Consider the following 22805-nt stretch of genomic DNA (forward strand, 5'->3'; position numbering starts at 1 on the left):
CTGTGATGACGTCATGCATCACCTGTGAATGGAATTGGGAAGTCGCAGTGTACAACAATGGCACTTTTCGATACACACATTGCAAATAATGTAGGACAATATAGTATAACTACAACATGATGTTTACAACTTTGTATTACAGAGTGCATTACAATAGTTTTATCATTCATTTTGAGATTATTACCTTGCTCGTGATTCAAGTCATCCTGTATGTTGCGCAGCCTTTTGTTGAAATATTTTGTGTGTTGGATGTAGTGATGTGCCGACGCATCTGCTTTCGAAAGCAGGCGTCAAGTGGCCAACAGTTGAGGGGGGGAGAGAAAGAGGATGAAGCAGAAGAAAAGGACAAAGACGAGAGAGAACAGGATGGTGATTGTGAAACTCTAACCCCCTGTTTTTTCCCCCCTCCCTTTGATTTATTTATTTATTTTATTTTGGGAGGAGGAGAAGTGGGAAGTGCTGGGCAAAGAAGGTGAGGAGGCAGCATCCTACCCCACCTTCTTAATGAGGTTTTTTTTTAAACCCTGATCTTATTTATAAAAAGAAATTGATGAAAAAGAAAAAAAAACAATTAAAAAAATAAAACAAGAAAAAGAGCAATCAGAGATTGCAGACCCACACCAGGACTTGTTTTGTGTGGTGTGTGTATGTTCTGGTGTGTTACGTGATTAATAAGAGACATAATTACAACTGTCACGATATAATTGCTGGCAGTGAAGACTCGGTACCAAGACATCCCGCTTTGATCTGAGCCTGACCATGACCTTGACCCATGACCCTAACCCTGACCCATGACGTTTATTATCATTCAATGGCTTTTCAGAATGGAATTAAAATAAACAAGTCTGAAGACGACAATGGTTCACGAGCAGTATTTGACGATGTAGATTGTTTCAGAAGTCAAGGATGAGACAATCTGATAATTTTTGACCAAGTTATAATTAATTATCGTGGCCTTCAATCAACAGCTGCAAAATATCGAAAACCCGGTTTCGTTCAACAACTTTCTAAATTTGACCTTTGCATAACCTTTAAAGGTCACAAAACAATGTTGTGGACATTAAAATAAGGAAACAGGATACGTGCTATAGCTTATTGGAGTTAATTCGTCGAAGAAGGTCGAAAACCCAGTTCGATTCCCACAACTTTGAGAATTTGACCTTTGTGGCCTTTAAAGGTCAAAGGTCAAGCATTATGACACTTGGTGCAAAAATCGGACAAGGACAAGTTTTAGATAATTCATTTTGCTATTCAAATACCGAAGAACCCATTCCATTCAGTCAATTCCCTCGGAGAAGATAGATTTTTAATCCGACTACCCCCTAAAATGGCTATTTTTTGGGGGTGACTCCGCCCACAATGGGCATAACCACGCCCTCCTCCAGGAAAACACAACTAGACATCGATATCGAACACGTAACCAAGTTTCATCAAGATCGGATCAAAGTCCACGGAGTTATGCTCTGGACAGACAGACAGACAGACATAACGAATATAGTGGTCACTCTGGCTGATGCTCCTGAACCAATTAGAACTGTCACTTTATAATTGCTGGCAGTGATGACCGGGTACCAAGACGTCCCACTTTGATCTGACCCTGACCCTGACCCTGACCCTGACCCATGACGTTTATTATCATTCAATGGAATTAAAATAAATTCAATTCAAATCAAGTGGAAGACCACATAGGTACAGTCCGACATTGGAGAAATCAGACGGAACCCAAACAAGGAAAAAAAAATCAAAGATGAAGTGATCAGGAGGAACCTGGATGGGATTCACATTTCAGCTGCTACTCCTCCACCCTCAAACCCACCCAGGTACAGCCAAGTGAACTTTATTTAAAAATAAACAAACAATCAAAAAGAACCCAGATCAAAAATTTAAATATTTCTGGCTGCCAGACCATGTGTCGGATGGAGTTGAAATTTAATACAACTTGAACCTCCGCCACCCTTTGTTTCACCACCATTTTGCTGCGGGCGACACGAGTAGCTCAGAGCTTTGGCTCTGAGTGAAACCGAGAGTGCGACACACTTAACCTTTTCAAAAAAAAGTTCATTAAATCACGTAAGTTTATCAATGAACTCAAGCTCTTCCTCTCACTGGGTTAGGGTAGTTTTTCCAAGCAACGGATAAATGTCATCTGATCTGAACCACTTAATAGCGAACGCAGTGAGCTTCAGACTTATCGCGTGCACATGAGAGAATAGGAAACAACAACAACAACAACAACAACAACAACAACAACAACAACAACAACAACAACAACAACAACAACAACAACAACACAATACCCCTGGCTATTTGGAATCCGTGTCGTTTGCTATGACCTTTTGCTTCCGGTTGTTTTTAAACGCTGCGCGGTGTATAAACACGATTGGGTTTTATTTCTATCTTGTGAATATTACTTAACGCGTGCACATGAGAGAATAGGAAACAACAAAAACAACACAATACCCTGGCAATTGTGAATCCGTGTCGTTGGCTATCACCCTTTTGCTTCCGTTTTTTTTTTGCTTCTGGTTTTTTTTTGTTTCCGGTTTTTGCCATGGGGAATGATGCATGCCGGGAGATAAAGGCATCGTCGGAGACATGAAAGACCCAAATAATATCACACATGGTGTATATTTCCTCCACTGATTTTAATAAAGATATCTCCCGGCATCATCAAAAAATTATTTTTAATCGTGATTTACGTTATTTGATCGCTGATCCCGAATCCAGGCCGAAGAAACCGGAAATTGTGTATACAGTTGTGAACAAGTGATAGGAAAAGTCAGAAGCGAATGGAAGAAGAATTCTACGTTCGCTTCTAGTACTGTATTTATTTTTTCAGATGAGATCCTGTTCTAGGTGGTGTAGTTGTTGTTGTGAAGGTAATGTTGAGGTAATATTAATTTTTTTAGAAGAGATCCTGTTCTGGGCGGTGTAGTTGTTGTTGTGAAGGTAATGTTGAGGAAATTTTTTTTTTCAGATGAGATCCTGTTCTAGGCTGTGTAGTTGTTGTTGTGAAGGTAATGTTGAGGTAAAATGTTGAGGCAATATATTTATTTTTTTCGATTAGATCCTGTTCTCGGCAGTGTAGTTGTTGTTGTGAAGGTAATGTTGAGGTATAATGTTGAGGTAATATATTAATTTTTTTCTATGAGATCCTGTTCTAGGTGGTGTCGTTGTTGTTGTGAAGGTAATGTTGAGGTAATATATTAATTTTTTAGATGAGATCCTGTTCTAGGCGGTGTAGTTGTTGCTGTGAAGGTAATGTTGAGGTATAATGTTGAGGTAATATTTATTTTTTCAAATGAGATGCTGTTCTAGGCGGTGTAGTTGTTGTGAAGGTAATGTTGAGGTCTAATGTTGAGGTAATATATTATTTTTTTTTAGATGATATCCTGTTCGAGGCGGTGTAGTTGTTGTGAAGGTAATGTTGAGGTATAATGTTGAGGTAATATTTATTTTTTCAGATGAGATCCTGTTCCAGGCGGTGTAGTTGTTGTGAAGGTAATGTTGAGGTATAATGTTGAGGTAATACATTCATTTTTTTTAGATGAGATCCTGTTCTCGGCAGTGTAGTTGTTGTGAAGGTAATGTTGAGGTATAATGTTGAGGTAATATTTATTTTTTTAGATGAGATCCTATTCTCGGCAGTGTAGTTGTTGTTGTGAAGGTAATGTTGAGGTATAATGTTGAGGTAATATTAATTTTTTGAGATGAGATCCTGTTCTGGGCGGTGTAGTTGTTGTTGTGAAGGTAATGTTGAAGATGTTTTTTTTTTAGATGAGATCTTGTTCGAGGCGGTGTAGTTGTTGTGAAGGTAATGTTGAGGTATAATGTTGAGGTAATATTAATATGAGATCCTGTTTTAAGCGGTGTAGTATTTGTTGTGAAGGTAATGTTGAGGTATAATGTTGAGGATGTTTTTTTTTTAGATGAGATCCTGTTCGAGGCGGTGTAGTTGTCGTTGTGATGGTAATGTTGAGGATGTTTTTTTTTTTTTCAGATGAGATCCTGTTTTAAGCGGTGTAGTATTTGTTGTGAAGGTAATGTTAAGGTAATATTTATTTTTTCAAAGCAAAAAGACTTTAATTTGATATATGTAAGAAGAATTCTATGTTCGCTTCTAGGCTTTGCCTATTTCATATTACAGCTGACCAACATGATCCGGATCCAGTGAAACCGAACTCCATTGCATGTTTTTTTTTTTTATCATGTTACTGCTATGTCCTGCTCTTCTTGTCCTACTTGTGCGGTTAGAACAAGCTTATAAAAATGAGTTCACTCAAAAAAAGGATGCAGCCAGCGCACATTGATAAATGTCAGACGTTGAAATCACTTGCTATATATAATTCAGGGACTTGTGTTTGTTTTTTTCATCTGTGCTGGTGATTTTCGGGGGTGAGACGTAAATTCTCTGTAAATGTGTGTCGTGCAGCGCCACCTCCGGGTGTGGGGAGGGGATTACAAGTCCCCACCATTTACAGTCCGTACAGTATTCCTGTCCGCACGTTTTCCAGTACAGTGAGATGATTTGAATAATTGTAGACAGTACTGTAGTTGGTACGTTTTTCCTTCATGCACGTAACCCTGGTTATTATTATTATTATTATTATTATTTTTGCGTATGCAGAGCTGTCAGTTGCCTATACACCGCCCAAATAAAGGTGTGCATCAGAAGAACGTGTTCACGCTTGGAACAACATATCGTCCGTATGGGGGGGGGGGGTCCTCTGCTAGTTTCACAAAATTCGATCACCATGAATACAGAATCTTTTAACGTGGGGATTGGCTCAACTACCCCCACGGCACGGGGAGGTCAAGTTAAGGTGGAGTGCTCGATGTCGCTCTCCGGATCCACCGCGTTGGTCACGGGTGCGGCTCAAGGCCTGGGAGCAGCCTTGGTGGACGCGCTACTCCGTCGAGGTGCCAAGGTGCGTTCACTGAGCACGTCTCCGTACTGTTCGCCGTACAGTACAGTACAGTACAGTACCTGGTGTGTTGGTATCTCCGTATGCTGGTTTCGGAAGGGAGCACGGAGTTCTCCCAAGGCTCTAATTATATATCCACCTCCATTTGGGTAAAGGACCAACTGTAAAGTTTAGTTGTCCAAAAAGGTGTGTGTGTGTGTGTGTGTGTGTGTGTGTGTGTGTGTGTGTGTGTGTGTGTGTGTGTGTGTGTGTGTGTGTGTGTGTGTGTGTGTGTGTGTGTGTGTGTGTGTGTGTGTGTGTGTGTGTGTGTGTTTTGTAAAGTGTAAGCTGTAGATCATTCAATAACGAGAAGACTGTCAGTTCCAGATGAACACCATCAATTACCATTCGTTTATTGGCTCCCAAAACTGCACAAAAAGACCCTTGTAGGATGAGGGAGGTTCATCATCGCGAGTAGACGATGCAGTTTGAAAACATTGTCAGGTAGTCTGGCAGGGGCGATGAAACGGATTTATAAATGTTTGAAAAACTACCATGAAAAGGTGAGGTTTTATTCTGGTATTTAAAAAAAAACTCGATCATTGATAATTATTAACCTCCGCCATCGGAGGTTACTGTTTTCACCCCTTTCTGTCTTTGTTTGTTTGTTTGTTTGTTTGTGAACAGTATTATGGAAAAACTCCTCGACGGATTTCGACGAAACTTGGTGGGGGGATTAGGTATGGTCCAAGGATCATGCCATCAGATTTTGGACTTGGTCAAAAATCCAATATGGCCGCGATGGCGGCCATTTTGAAAAAATATTTGATTTTTATTTTTTTTTTTTGCATTTCTACATGTTCTAAGTGATTTCCAACCCCCACCCAAAAACAATTGTTAGAGAAAAAAAAATTTGCAACTTTTTTCAACAAAATTTCGATTTTTTTTTTTTTTTGCATTTCTTCATGTTAGAAGTAATTTCCAACAAAAAACATCCCAAAATTATAATTGCAGCTGATTTTGGAACTTCAGGTGGATATACCCACGTAAATCAATTTCTGTCTCAAGGAATCTAGTTATGACGAATGAATTGAGTATGTAAAAGGGAACGTTGCAAACTATAACTGAGCACTGTTGATGTCAAATTGAATGAATAGGATATCAGGTTCACTTGAGTGACCTAGCAGTATTGGCGGCGGAGGTTTTTGCACTCTACCGAGTGCTCCCCCTCTTGTTCCAAATCTGTAATCAACAGTATCCACAACATTAATAATAACAAGGGTAAGGCTAAATGTTAATCAACTTATGATTTTCTGCATTATACACAAACATTACACGTGACAAGCTCATAACCACATTGGACAGAGCGGGAGATAAAGCATTTGCAGTAGGTAATGTAACATATATATATATATATATATATATATATATATATATATATATATATATATATATATATATATATATATATTTGTGGTGGAGAGGAATGACCGCAAGATGTAGCAGTCGGGCCATCTCCCACCGAACACCGGAATTGAAAGGTCGTCACCCCGGATAACTCCGGAGTCGATGGGTCACTTAAAGGACCGTGGTCGCCAATATTTCGACAGCGTGAGGTAGGGTCCACTTGTCTAATTCCAATTTACCTAAGTACCCACGCAGTCTGACTACCAGGGAAGCCTCACCCTCGGCTGACTTTGTCCGAACCGAGTCGCTATCACCGACTCGGATCCGGCGTAATCAGGCGGAAGTTACCAAAGCCGTGCCGGACCAAATGAACACTTGCGGCACAGACGGCCTCACTATTTCTCAAGCCCGCACCATGCTGGGTCAATGGTAGAAACGACAGGTAACGAGCTGGTACATTTAACAGGGGTTTATTTATAATGGGGAGAGGGTGACAAAGAGCAGAGTTATCCAAACAAAATAAATGCAATTTACAATGAACACAGGCACTTAACAGTCTCTACTTACAGGACGGGCACCACACGCGCACACACACACACACACACACACACACACACACACACACACACACACACACACACACACACACACACACACACACACACACACACACACACACACACGAAATGGGGCCGGTTGGCCTTTATTTGACCCTTCAGCTCGGGAGGGAAGACAAGCTGAGGGTAAAAGTTCGGTCGGGCACCTTTCCGCCTCGTATGGTCTGGTCGAGACGAGCTGGTTCGGGGGGGGGGGGACTCGAACCCACACCTTCATCGCCGCACCAAGCACCAGGGACCGGGAATGACGCAACGGACGCCAGCCAGCATGAGAACGGATGAGACGAGATGAGCACTTGCTGGCAAGACGAGAACACCAGCAGGCAAAGCAAGACGATCCCAGCAGGCAAAACGAGGGCAAACAAGGTGACGGGGCTTCTTCCTACTTGCCAGTCGCATCGCCCCCCCCCCCACTATTATTCATTCCTCACATGAGGTGGGAGGGGTCTGTCTTGAGGTACTCTTTGCCCTGATTGGACAGGGTTTCGTGCGGTGATATGCTGGCCAGCCATGATTGGACAGGGGGAACCCCCTCCTTTCCTGGACGGAGTTGGAGCTCTGATGTGAGGAAACCTCCGCTCACGTCCATGGTCGAACGCACATGGGCAATGGAGTCGATGGTGCAAAGAAGTGAAGGGAATTGATGTATAAAACTAACTAGAAAATAACTCGCAGCGCACATACACTTAATCGCCCATTAAACATAGGGACGGGACCCTCACTACAAACACATACTTATCGAAATAACTAAGCTTTTGGACTGCTGTCTGTTTGTGTGCAAAAGGCTTCCAGATTCGTAACAATATATATATATATATATATATATATATATATATATATATATATATATATATATATATATATATATATATATATATATATATATATATATATATATATATATATATATATATATATATATATATATATATATATATATATATATATATATATATATATATATATATAATATTGTAGGGAGTCAGGTGAGAAGACCACCAGGGGGGGTAATTATCTCGGGTTCCCACCAGACTCCCAGGAATTGTAGGCCGTCACACACGGAAAATTCTGTGATGCAGCGGGTCGCTAACTGACCGTGAACGCCAATAACTCAACCACGTGACCTAGGGTCCTCCCGTCTAGTTAATCTGGTTTCCTAAAAATAACCACGTAATCTAATTACCGGGGGACACGCCCTCAGTACGCCTTGTCCAAACCGGATCACTTTACTGGATCAGATGCAGCCGAGCGACACTGCCAAGGACGTAACGGCTAAAAGGAACGGATCGTTGGGAATAAAGTCCTGGCTAAGGTAGGATATGGACCATGCTGGAACAATGAAAGAACAGACAAAAACGAGCTGGGAACATTTCCACAATTAATTTATGAACAGGCAGGTGAGGAAAGGTATGTGGCACAGTGAATGTTGTTTATTGTTGTCTGGAGCAGGAATAGGAAGAAAGGTGCGGCAATAATACAAGCAACTTACAAAAGCAGACACAGAGCAGAGTTATCCCGATATATTTATTGTACAATCTTAACTTAAGCGAATCTACAGCTTACACTTTACAAAACACACACACACACACACACACACACACACACACACACACACACACACACACACACACACACACACACACACACACACACACACACACACACACACACACACACACACACACACACACCCTGATGAAGAGGAGTTAATGACGAGAAAAAGAGGAGAGGAGATGAGGCTAAGAGTCTCTCAATACCTGACATGATTGCCCGACCGCGCCACCAGTACGTTTTGGGGGGATGCTCCGCTCGGCGATATCTCCCTGACAGCTGGCACGTCGTCTCTTGCTTTGTGGTACTTCGTGCAGCTCGCGTCGGTCCAGAGAATAAGACGCGACCGTCTGGCGTGAAGGGAGGGACTTGGGTGGAGTCCGAAGCAAGTGGGCGGAGAAGGGCGGCGAGGTGGTGAAGAAGGCAAAGTCGGCAGGCAAATTGGTAAAAAAGGGCGGAGCCAGCAGGCGAATGGGTTGATTGTCGATCCCGAGCCGGCAGGAACGACACACTAGCGGCTCCGCGACCCATCCTTTGGCAGACTCCGTGGTGCAGGACGGGGGGGGGGGGGGACGACCCGAAGCGATGTGTTATCACCCGAATCGGGCGCTCTGGTTGGGCCCCAGCCACTGCGCGGCCTGGCCGTGATGGCCGGAAGCGGCTCCATTCCACTTCCGGCAAGAAGGTTCCAAGCTGCAGAATCATCTCGCTCCAAACCCCATGATATGAATCGCCTTGCACCGAACCCTGTGACGTGCCCCAACAACCCGCGGTTGGCGCAGTTCAATGTGCCTGTTCACTGGTGCGCCATGCGGCCCGAGCGATCCGGCCGCACAGCATGCCTCTGCCTGGTGGCAGCTGCATCAAGGTGGAGATGCGGGAGCATGTCTGCCGTCCACGGGAGACATTTGTGGCCGTCGTGGTGAGTGAAGACCGACAGTACGACGTTCTTGTAACCCCATGCGCAGACCCGTACAAAGATGTGTGTTATTCATGCCCCATTCCGTACGATGATAAAGTATCACGGGCTATGTGCGGGTCCGCCATTGTGCACGTGGTCAGCGCGTGGGTCCAACCGCCATCGAGCATGCCCCAAACAATGCGCGCAGGTCCGCCATTGTGCACGTGGTCAGCGCGCGGTTCCAACCAAATCCAAACAAGATGGACATTACAGGGACTTTCAGGTCCTGACATGACATGGACTTTCAGGAAGGAAAGCAGGGAATTTGAAGGAGGTGGGTTTTGGGTGGATTAACAGGGATAGAAAAGATCGTGGTTTTGGATGGAGGAAGATAAGAGGTGGTGATGAACAGCTGTTTTGAAGACCTTGAGGGAAGAGTGGGATTGAAGAGAGTGTGGGAGTTTGTTCCAAAGGCGGGAAAAAAGAGGAATGAAAGATCAGTGATTCTTCATTTTGGTGATTTTACCAGAAGGAGGTTGCTGGCGGACCTTGAGCATCCTGCGGAAATATAGGGTAGAACCTATCACAGACAGAGGGATTGGGGGGGGGGGGTGGGTTGCGAGACCAGAGAGGAGACGGTTGAAGACAGAAAGACCACCGACCTGCCTGCAGTGAGAGAGTGAGAGACCCAAAGACTCGGCCTTATCACGGGAGATGCCAATGATCCTAAATGTCTTGGTTTCTTCAGTGTGAATCCGAGAAAGGTGAGAGGGGGTAGCACCAGCCCAGAGATGAGAGCAGTACTCCATCAGGCTGTGGCCGAAAGCTATGTATGTGTTCAGGAGCTCAGGTGTGCCAAAATATGCAACTCCTCTTCAAATTTCAAGTCAATCGGATAAAAATTGAGGATTTTAGAAATCTCACTAAAGTTGTTGACCTTTGGCCTATTTTGACCTTTTGGTCGATGTTGATCTCAAAAACAATAGGCTTCTTCCTTATGACAAACTCTACCACGTGGTGAAGTTTCATAAAGATCGGTTTATAATTATGAACTGTAGGCGATAAACAGATAAGACAGACAGACTAACAAAATCGACTAACCAATCTACTTGAAAAATCTTCGATTTTGCAAGTAACAGACAGCAAAACAACTCACATTATTGTGAGGTGGTTGTTGGAGGTTTACACGCTGGGAGTTGGCGGAACGTGGGTTGCATGGCAGGCATTGTATACTGTATAAATTATGGATCTACCCTAGTTTATGATGGTACTACTGTCTCACTATAACTCCAAATCTCATTTTTTTTCACCCTTCTCACTTGTTTCATTGAATGCTTTGCTGATCTCGCTTTAAGTTAATGTATTTGTTTAATCTGTTCGACTTGTAATTTTCAAACTGCAGCCTATGGGAACCGATAACAGCCTCAGTTAAAAAGGCACCAATTGTGCTGATCACAATTGATCGGCACGTATTCTCATGTTTAAATTAAAAAAAAAGACATTCAAAATCTGCTTTGTTTTTCGACAGTTGTTTAGAGAGTGTGTTCCAATGATCTGAGTACATGGATCAAAATCACTGGTTTTAAACTATACGATGTATACTGTATTTAGTGAAATTCTCTAAGGTGGTAACCTTTTTTTTATACAAACAGTTTTCTTTTTCACCCTTGAGAGTTATGTCGTAAGATGAGCAGTAAAATTACCTTAAATCGATTTATGGTTGTGTTTGTACTATTTTCGTTTTTTGAAAGATTAGCACATTTGAGAGGTCACGTGACTCATTCTTCGCCGCCGATCTTATCAACCATGGTAACATCTTAATTAACAGTTATTTTTCATATTCGATACCTTATTTGACGATCGTAGTTCACCATCTCACCAATTATAATTAGACCAAGAGCCCAGGTGTACTTGGTTAGCTGGAAAGGTAACCAATTTTATTGCCTACCACAGTGTCCCATGTCCATCCCTGGGTACAGAACTGAACAACTGGCATGCCCCCAGTGGTGGGTGTGGCCAGAGGGGCATTACTAACTTACCCCAAAGCTGATCTGGATCAGCTTTGTATGGTAACCCATAAAATATCACATATCGCCCAAATGTCATCCCTAGTGCAAAACTTGGCTAATGCCAGTCATTTTCGATGGTGGGGTACTCCCTCCAGTCATCAATATATGACACTTCAAAGTTTATCTCGATCAGCTCATGAGGTAACCTCTGGGAATCTATTCACCTCCATTGGTGGGTTACCCCTGCCAGTTGCCCTGAAAGTTGCCCCTCCCTGGATTGACCGAGATCGGCTCATAAGGTAACCTCTTGGAATCTATTACAAAATGTTCAGTAGGACCCCATGTATCATGAATGCTCATTGCCAGTGGTTTCCTAAGTTGACTCTCCCCTGGATTGACATAGATCAGCTCGATGAAATAATCTCTTGGAATATAACAAAATTAGGCGACCTGATTTACCAGACACTAGGTATCGAAAGGCAGGAGAATATATTTTCTTTGGGGTCTTTCAGGACCATTGACTTCAGACCCATCCGTCAGTGGACACCCTATTAAAAAAAGAGGTGAAAGTCAGCATTTTTCATTACGAGATAAATTTATGGGATATATTTCCACAAGCAAACATCAAACAATTTAAAGTCTTAAACAACCGTAAATACAAAAATGTAGGATAAGAAAATAATCTAATGATCGAGTAAGTATAAGAGTACTGGTACAAATATGTAGCTTAAAATTATAGTTTCTGGATTATCATAGTGATTACCCAATGCTCTCAGATTTCAGAGCTTTCTACAGTAGGTGTCCATTCTGGCAATTTGGTCATGTTGGCAACACCCAGAATTCCATGTGACACTGATTCCAGATGTTAATTGTTCATTCCTGGAATTCTTTTTTATACTGGGGTTGATACCTTTAAAACCAAGATAAGTAATTTTGAATATGCTTTTCAGTCCTGAACACTTGTTAACCATCTGAATTCGGAGCCATGGACGACATAATATTTACATTGATTTGTTCTACCCTGTACTGTATTACGTAAATTAAAAATTCAAGCCAAGATGATCCTCTTAAACTGGGTCGATCTTGCATGCCAATGTGCTCCATGTCAACATACAAAAAACATTTTTAGAGTTATTAGTAGTAATATGAAATATCAAGATTTCATCTTAGAAGGAAAGCGTCCACTTTTCGATATTAAGAGCGAAGGCGAAGGGCAAAATCACCCGCACATGTCAATTTCTTTTCTGTCAGAATCGGTCTCCACTTGATGCATCGACTTCACTATCGCTATCACTTTGTTCTTCATCACAGTCCTGTTGATCTATTCCATCGCCAGCTGATGTCACGTTATCCCCTTCCACTGAATCTGTGAATAAACATTCTGGAAGTTCTGACCCTTCAAACCAGATTGGCTGCAGTATACCCTCGTTGTCTTTTGACCAACCATAATTACATGCTGTCAATCCAGTCATCGGCACAGCCGTTATAGCGTTCGTCCACAGCATAGAGATGTATTGGGAAATACGGATTTTCATCTCCAGAGTCCTTCGACAAGGTGGCAGCAATGCACAGTCCAGCTTCTTCACATTGCCAAGGGGTTTTTCCTGAAAATGGAATGAAACATTCGTTTTGACATGATTGACTAGGCGACCTGAAACCTACATAACTAAAAATATTTCAAATACATGTACTTCATAAGTTTTACTTTACCTTATCAACTTTTCCAGTAATTTCAATAAGTTTATTGTCTTTCCCGCATCCACGTCTCGAGTCTTGGTTTGGGCATACATACGGCAGACGAACTCTGAAGCCACGTTATGGCTGGCTGTCACGGGTCAACAGCACAGTTCTGGGGCATCTGCATTTACCTCATCAATCGTCTCCACAGAGAACTTCAAAGATGTGTCAAAACCAATGATGTACGAGGCTACATAAACGTACTTCCCAAGATCTTGGACGTTTTCTTTGCTTTGAAAAGACCAAACTACGCAAGGTGGGGGACACTCTTCCTCCATAAATTGAAGACTGCGAACCCCAAGGTCATCAACATCCTTGAAAATGGAACCTTCTCCATCCGAAGAACTAAGCAAGACTACAGCCGTTTTGCAGTTGATCTCTCCCTTGAACAGACGGTTAACAAGGATGCTGGCTCTAGCATGAAGGGCACAGTAGCGTTTCGAAACTTGGATCAAGCCTTGTGAAGATGGGCCCTCACAATGACCCAAAGGGCTCTGGTGGTCTCTGAAATGAAGGCGTTCATGGGACTGGAGCAAGGAGACAGTGCAGCTTCCCAGTGCCGTCCATCCAGGGTGAGGAAAGACAATCTGAAAATGGCAGCATTAAGCAAAACCGTAGATGACTTCTGCAACCCATTCGGAGATGAGACATCCCAAACCCTTGTGAATATTGCAACAGGCAGAGCTGCATTAAAAGGAATGGAAACATACTTGCTTTCCACACTGCAGTGGGGACAAACAGCAAGAGAAAAGTTCAAAGAAGAATGGGACAACAGTTCTAAATGCTTCCTTCAGCCAGTCAAGAAAATGAAGATAAATAATTTCGCAGCAGAAAATCTGAAGAAGATGCCATTTCAAAGTGCCTCCAAGAGGGCACAGACAAATGCTAAGAATTTCAGGGACGTCTTGATACGCATGATTGTCGTTGTCGCGGAGAAAGGGGACCTTAACCTGCGTCATGTCCGAGCACATCCAATCATCAAGTACCCGCTGTCTTTTCACTGCGATGGGTCACGGATCAAGACTGAGAAATCAACACTGCTGAACAAGTTGGAAACACTACAGACGGAGCTAATCACAGAACAAGACTTACCACACAGTTACGTCCAGGTGTATGATGGAGGGCTCTTACTTCACTCTGTTATTGCGCAGACGCATATTGGGACATCATTTAGCTCGATTGCTCGCACCATGCTCTCCGTATTGTGTTCACACGGGGGAAATGAAGTTCACGTCTGCTTGGACAAATATGTGGAATATTTCATAAAGGACAGCGAAAGGAAGCTCCGTGGTGCTGTCAATTCCGTCTCTGTCATTGCTGGGCCAGAGCAGAAAATCAGGCAAAGTGGAGCAAAACTTCTTGAAAACGGTGTTTTCAAGCATGAGTTGGGGAAGTTCCTGCTGCGACAGTGGGTAAATGATCACTATTGGTACATACTTCGTGGCAAAATGTTAGTGGTCTCCTTCGGCGGACAATGTCAACGCTACATGCCAGATGAAAGCAACCACATCACTGTCACTAAGCCAACAGAATATCAAGGTGACCATGAAGAAGCAGACACGTTGATAGCTTTCCATGTGGCCAATATCACAGAAAGGAACGTCATCATTAGGGCAACAGATACAGATGTGTTGCTCATCCTCATCGGTTTGCTTGGAAGGCAACGTCCAGAGATCCGGGTGAGGATGAACATTATCATGGACTGTGGCATGGCAAATAGTCGCAGATACATAAACGTCTCCAACATTGCTGCTGTATTGGAAGAAATCAGACCTGGACTGCCCCGAGCTATTCCAGGATACCATGCGTTCACAGGATGTGACTTCACATCAGCCTTTTACAAGTAGGTAGGGACTCCATGCGCCATTTCAATTCCAATGTTCTATGAAACAGTCGGTGATGAAATAGCATTGAAATACGTACAGCAATCCATTAAATGTTTGGTTGAAAAAGACACATCCCTAAATGTAATGCCATAAAATGGTCCAAATTATGAAGAAATTACCATTAATCTTACTTGGGTTTACTTGATTGTGAGGTTTCGGTAACTTTCAGGAAAGGAAAAGTCAAGCCACTCCAAATCCTTGAGAAAGATGAATCGTTGCAGTTCATCAATCTGTTCACCAGTGTGGGGGAACAATTCGATGATGTTGATGTTTGGGATGTCTCATCTCCGAATGGGTTGCAGAAGTCATCTACGGTTTTGCTTAATGCTGCCATTTTCAGATTGTCTTTCCTCACCCTGGATGGACGGCACTGGGAAGCTGCACTGTCTCCTTGCTCCAGTCCCACGAACGCCTTCATTTCAGAGACCACCAGAGCCCTTTGGGTCATTGTGAGGGCCCATCTTCACAAGGCTTGATCCAAGTTTCGAAACGCTACTGTGCCCTTCATGCTAGAGCCAGCATCCTTGTTAACCGTCTGTTCAAGGGAGAGATCAACTGCAAAACGGCTGTAGTCTTGCTTAGTTCTTCGGATGGAGAAGGTTCCATTTTCAAGGATGTTGATGACCTTGGGGTTCGCAGTCTTCAATTTATGGAGGAAGAGTGTCCCCCACCTTGCGTAGTTTGGTCTTTTCAAAGCAAAGAAAACGTCCAAGATCTTGGGAAGTGCGTTTATGTAGCCTCGTACATCATTGGTTTTGACACATCTTTGAAGTTCTCTGTGGAGACGATTGATGAGGTAAATGTAGATGCCCCAGAACTGTGCTGTTGACCCGTGACAGCCATCAACGACCTCCTGGAAGGAGTTTTCATACTGTTCAAGATGCTGTACGATTGCTGGATCTTCCAGATGCGCATCAAGACTTGGATCAGCGGGGACAGCGTGCATGGCTTGATGGTACATCTCCAATTCCTCTTCAGGGATGGTGAGTTGAAACCGCTCATACAGTTTCATTTCCAAGTCAGTTGCCAGAAGGTCATGAATGCGTGTACATCTGTTATGAAACTTCCCCTTTATGAATCCATTCACGGATCCTTCTGCCAGAACATCTGCCTCTGTAAGGATGAACTCGATCCCACTTGCACTGATCATTGTCCCTACTGCCGCGTAAAAGGCCAACTCTACATGGAAGTTCCCAAGCAAGATCAGTAAATCATCAAATAATGGTCATTCTACCTCTTGTATTGCGTAAGCCTTTTTTGCCACTGCCAAGTCGTAGGTTACAATGGCAAAATCTTGGTTTGCTTCCTTTACTACATTGAGTGTTCGAACCATTGTTTCTCGCACGACATCGTTATTACTTGGTGAGCTTGAAATGGGGTCCATGTAACAGATTCTCTGGAGAGGAAGAGGGTCTTTTATGAACTGACTGATGAATCCTGCATGCCTTCCCTTAACTTCCAAAACCAGTACAAATCCAGCGCTTTCAGCATTACCCTATCTGATTTTTCTGGTTGGGACACTGTGCTGCTTGCAGTATTTGCTGGAACACTGTCACTGGAGAATATAGCCTTATTGAGTGTCTTCCGGAAGGGTGGTACCTCTTGTTCCATGCCCACAAACCTTCGCCGGTTTCTTTCCTCTCGGAACTGTGAAGCACATCTAACTGACTCGCCAGCATCAGGCAGAATATTTTGATTAGTATGACCAACTGTGGCATGGAATGTGTCTTTTCCATCCAGTGTCTCGATGTTTGCATCGTTGTTGTCCCAGACTGACGCTGTTGCTAAGTTTGGGTCGAGTCTGATACCATCTGGTGCATCACTGTTGTCGGACTCCAGGGAATATACAAACTCTGTTTCTAGGCCCTTTGCCTCACTATAGCTGATTGAATGACCCGCTCTGTTTAATATATCCAAAGACATCCTCAATCCCATTAACGATGCAAGGCCAAGGCCGAGAGCAGTTTGCTTCCATGGCTTTACAGTCCCTCGGGAGATATTGTAAACAGCATCTGAAGCCATGCAGGTAACCTTGTGGTCCGCTACCTCCTTTTGAGTACCATGCAAACTAGCAGGCATTGAACCACCAAGAAGACTTCTGAAGAATAACTCCAGCTGTGTGGGGAGAGTAGAGGCGCATTTCTTGAGACTCTGGACATTGGCAGGGATGGCGGTCTTGGTCTTCGTTGCAATTGCAAAATCAATTTGCGAAGTTGAAGGACAGCCCACTTCATCTTTTCATTCTCATGTTGTCCATCTTCATTCAGGCGTTCCACAGCCTCATCTTCTGTCAGAGCAGAGCTGTAAATGAAGTTACCCTTGCGCCGGTTTGCCAGTTTGATATTGATGCGATCCCCAAAACGATCCTTAATTTTCCGCACAAAATTCTGCGCCAAGTAATCTTTGATTCTGTCCTCATCACGTCCACTGCTCACGGACTGCTATATATATATATATATATATATATATATATATATATATACACACACACACACACACACACACACACACACACACACACACACACACACACACACACACACACACACACACACACACACACACACACACACACACACACACACACACACACACACACACATCAGGTACAGATGAAACCAGTAGTGAATGCTGTCCTTCTATTATTTCCTTCTGGATATAGGAGCAGATAGAAACAAATGCATTCTTGTGGTGTTGATGCGATGAATTTGATGTCCCCTCTCCTGAACCCTCTACCGTTACATGGTTTTCAGTCTCCTTGAGGAACACAGCTCGGCAATATTTATGTTATTCGGTCTCCTTAACAATCAGGTCTACATTATTCCAAACAAGAGTCTTGACCCGCTCTGAAATTGACTGACATCCAGCTCATGTCGCTATCTTAAACCTTGGTTCTTCCTTACCCCCTCGTTTCTTCCGAGCTTTGCCACAAAATACACAAGACCCCTTCAATAGTCCTTGCTGATCAAACTTTGGGATTTTACTCTCCCGTCTAGTCCCAATACATGGATTCTTGCTAACAGTAGATGCATCAGATGAGGATGGACTTTGTCGTGGACGCCTGACTGCAGAATATGTGTTACAACAAGATGGATGATAGTGTCGTGTTGATTCTTCAATGTTGCTCCTGCCAACCCTATGGGTTACATCAGCATATTTATCCGATACCAAATTTTGACGCGAGGCAGACGTTTTCTTCATTGTTGCCCAAGTTTTATCATTGAACAATTTCAGTCTGCGGTCATCTTCGTTTGATCTCAGACAGATAAAGCAGCGTGAAGTCCCCACATAATCAATAACCTACATTGAGACAAGGAGCGATAGTTGTACTGAGTTTATGGAAATTATAGACTGGTATGATTGACCGTATTATTCAGTCCCATACATATCGGGTGTCAAAAACGCTGGACCACATTTCATATTTATAAAACTCAACTTCTCAATCATAGGCCCCTAATACAAGATTGGGGCATTCATAGTTCTTTCAAGTGAGCTCTTTCAACATGCCTATATCGGGTGGTCTAATAAAATGTTACCAATTCTAAATTGTTGTCATTTCCAGGAAAATTAATACTTTACTCTTTAGTTCAGGTTAATGATGGTTAAGCATCAATTTTTATCTACCAGCGTCAGTTATATTCAGAGCTGGAGTGTGACAGACCCCATTCCAAACCAGATTATTTGAGTATCTTCCCATGAACTTGAGGAAGAATTGCTCCTAGTAGAATCACATTTAGATGTCTCTTGGGGCAGATTAAAGGGCAGGGTGTAATAATACGAAATAGTGTTCAAAAATGGTACTGTAACTGAAGAAAAAATGCATCATATCAAACAAAAATGTCATGCCTCTGTGACAGGTTTCTGGAATAAAAAGAATCAGTGAAGCCTTCACTTGGAATAAATTAAAATGATGTTGATGTAGAAAAGGTACATTTTATTGGACCACCCTGTAAATGAAAGAAAGCCTTATTTCCTACCTGCTGAACACCTGTGTTTGATGGTTGACCGGTGGGAGCAGTGGTATCTGTGTTCACTTCAACATCCTCCTGATTTGCACCAATATTTCCTGCATCATCCTGCGTGACATCAGCTGCAAACCCGACAACTTCTCGTATCTGAGGATCTGTTAGCGCAAGTCCTATGTTCACTTCATCAGTACGATCGACACCTCCTCCTCCCGTATCCTCCAGACTGCGATAGTCTGCATCCTCTGAATCTTCAGTATCCACATGTCCTCGATCCTCCTGTATCTCTGAACGATCCTTATCCATGAAAACACAATTACCCTGAAAAGGATAGTGAGATATCTTGTGATATATATATATATAGTTCAAAATTTGCATTTGAATTGACATAATCCTCAGAGAAAGATATTGTTACTAGTCTATTTCAGTGAGCCACTTCGGCCTGTCACATTTGCTCTCCGGCGAGGATACGGTGGCCGTACGCCCTCTGAATTGACAGAAACATGCGGTGGCCGCAGAGTTTCTGCAATGGCCCTATGCCGTATGGCTATATTTTACAGGCCGTATGGTCGCCGTGGAATTATAGCGCGGAGTTATAACTTTTTTCATTTCTACGTTCGCTGTAGCGATTCGACAAGCCGAAAAAAAAGAACTGGTAAAAAAATAAAAAAGAACCCACTCGTTACCGTCCGTCTGGCCGCATGTTCGCCTTAGGGCCCCCCTGCGGTTGCCTTGCGGGCACCTTGCGTCTGCCTTGAAAATTCTATGGCCGCCGCAGGAACGCCCTAAGGTCACCGTGCGACATCAAATCAAAGACCGTACGGCACCCCCACATTTTCGGTCTCCACAATTTATAAATACGCCGTGCGGCTACCCGAAAAATAAAAACATATGTGACTGCTACATTGTGTGACCGTGTAAATACTGCGGCCGCCGTATAATTGCTCGTGGCCGTAGATTTTGGAGACCCCACGGCCGCCGTGGCAAATGTGACTTAGGCCTTACAGACTGTCTACATGCAGTAATATTTAACTAAAATTATAGGCCTGCCTCATCAAAAAATCGATTCAATACTACATTTATAATGTTGAGATGCTTCAGTATTGTCACTGTCGGTGGGGATGTCAACAACCATTTTGGATCGTCTGAAATTGAATGAAACTATTATTTATTAGGTTACCCAGTATCTAAAGGCTATCATAGCTAGAGATGATGGAGTTTAACACACTGGCCTAATACTAGTGTTTTGAGTGGGGAAATTCAACCGTGTTGAACTCAAAATCAGTGGAATTTGGTAGGTAGGCCCCGATCGAATAGTGCCATCCGATATTAAACTCGGCCCTCTCTCACTGATGCAGCTCCAACTGGTGTTGTAGGATACCAGCACATGTTTAAGACTGCACTCCATGTCATTACACATGTTCAAGTGGGTAGGCCATATATGAAAATAACCATGACACCTTGCAACATGTGTGATGCATGCTACATGTACATCATGCACTACATGCTATAGGTAGGCCGGGCCTTGCCTAGCCAAGATTTTCTAGGCCTATATTCACTACTTCTCTGACAGAAACAGACATATTCATAACTTAGCAGTAAGCCCACATTATTGCTTTGTTCCTTTTCCTTTACGCACCTTTTTATCTAAAGACAATCTCTAAAACAAAGCTGTTGACTTGACAGACATGTGACAATGACAGTGCAATAAAAACAATGACAGTGCTGATCAATGCGCTGCTGCCACCTTTGTTACACGAACATAACTAAACAACACATGGGTCAATCTTGGGTCTGATTGGTGGGATGCAGGGGAGAAGAAAAAAATGGAAGAAATAAGAGGATATACTTGGCCTTTCATATCACTACGTGATATCGCCTTGATTTTATAGGGCCGATAATGCCATTGGCGCTGACCCTTCTGCAATCCTGATGTAAGACCTTGTTGTGAATTCAATAAAGACCCACTTAAACTAAAAAAATAAACCTCGATTTTAAATTTTGAGGAAGTAAGACTTTCATTGGAATGTGCATCTGGAAAGTTCTATTAATCCAGGGAGGGGCAACATTCTGGGCAACTGGCAGGGGTAACCCACCGCTGGAAACCACTGGTAATGGGCATTCATAATACATGGGTTCCTACTGAACATTTTGTAATAGATTCCAAGAGGTTAGCTTATGAGCTGATCGAGGTCAATCCAGGGAGGGGCAACTTTCAGGGCAACTGGCAGGAGTAACCCACCAATGGAAACCACTGGCAATGGGCATTCATAACACATGGGGTCCTACTGAACATTTTGTAATAGATTCCAAGAGGTTACCTCATGAGCTGATCTAGATCAACTTTGAAGTGTCATATATTGATGACGGGAGGGGGTACCCCAACATAGAAAATTACTGGCATAAGCCAAGTTATGTACTAAGGATGATATTTGGGTGATATAAGTGATATTTTATGGGTTACCATACAAAGCTGATCCAGATCAACTTTGGGGTAAGTTAGTAATGCCCCCCTGGCCACACCCACCACTGGGGGCATGCCAGTTGTTCAGTTCTGTACCCAGGGATGGACATGGGACACTGTGGTAGGCAATAAAATTGGTTACCTTTCCAGCTAACCAAGTACTCCCGGGGTCTTGCTCTATATATAGGTATCCGGGTTGAAATGCGAAAAAGAAATTGGGCTTTTTATTAAGCATTGTACATACGGATCTACCCTCGTGGAGATGGCGACAGGTGGTGGCTCATGTGTTCATAATTATTAATTGTGAGAAAATGCGTATTCAAGCCCCCCCCCCTATTGAGGTTCATTATGTTAAAATGTGATCTTATAAAGTTTTGTGGCGATTAACCTTGGGAGCTCAGATGTGTAGCGTCACAAACAGACCTTTCGCATCTACTGTGTATACTGTGTATGCTTTATATATATATATAGATATCAAGTGAATTGGTTGAAAATTGACGATTTGTGACCTTGACTGTTTGACCTATTAACCTCAATTGGTTTGCAGCTTGTCACTACCTCTCGAGTGGTGAAGTTTAGTGAAGATCGGAGGAAACATGTGACCTGTTAGGCGATTGAAAAACAGACAGAATTAGAAGGGCACTCGGTAGAGCGCACACCCCCGCCACGCATTGCCTGATTCAGGAGAACACATCAGACTCATTACATTTTTGAAACATTAAGCGATATATCCTTTTTGGCCCAATCCTCTCAATGGTGAAGAATCGTTTTAAAAATTAAAAAAACTCTCATATCCAGATGTGGATTCGGATCTTCACCAAAATTGGATCAATTTGTTCTTGTCACACACCACCCAACGTGTCCACCAAGTTTCATCTCGATCGGTCCACAACTTTTTGAGATATTGTGATATATATATATATATATATATATATATATATATATATATATATATATATATATATATATATATATATATATATATATATATATATATATATATATATATATATATATATATATTAGTTTAGTCCGATTTCACGATGGTGAAGAATCACTGAATAAATTCTCGAATCCAGATACAGATCTTCACCAAAAGCGAATCGATTGTTCCTTCTCACATATCCAACGTGTCCACCAAGTTTCAACCGAGTCCATCCCCAACTTTTTGATGTGTCGTTCTATATATCATTTTTGGCCCTATCTCTCAATGGTGAAGAATCACTTTAAAAATTCTTGTCCGATATGGGCTCCGGATCTTTACCAAAATCTAATCAATCCGTCCTCGTGACACAACCTGTCCACAAAATTTCATCCAGATCCGCCTACAACTTTTTGAGATATCCTGCACACAGACAGACAAA

General features: G+C 42.7%; 1 protein-coding gene across 1 annotated transcript; it reads left to right on the forward strand.

Moving 5' to 3' along the window:
• The first annotated feature begins 13162 nt into the window (after nt 1–13162).
• On the forward strand, nt 13163–15237 carry LOC147033303 (uncharacterized). The gene has a single exon (XM_085871530.1). It carries the CDS (start codon nt 13606–13608, stop codon nt 14971–14973), a length of 1368 nt encoding a protein of 455 aa, XP_085727656.1. The 5' UTR covers nt 13163–13605; the 3' UTR covers nt 14974–15237.
• Nucleotides 15238–22805: the final 7568 nt, after the last annotated feature.

Source organism: Eptatretus burgeri, chromosome 2 (genome assembly GCF_056783735.1).
Source record: "Eptatretus burgeri isolate ZD-2024b chromosome 2, Ebu_testis_v1, whole genome shotgun sequence".
Lineage (NCBI taxonomy): Eukaryota > Metazoa > Chordata > Myxini > Myxiniformes > Myxinidae > Eptatretus > Eptatretus burgeri.

Bases quoted from the DNA above. Each gene is read 5' to 3' on its own strand.
- LOC147033303 (XM_085871530.1), top strand. From the start codon at position 13,606: ATGACCCAAAGGGCTCTGGTGGTCTCTGAAATGAAGGCGTTCATGGGA.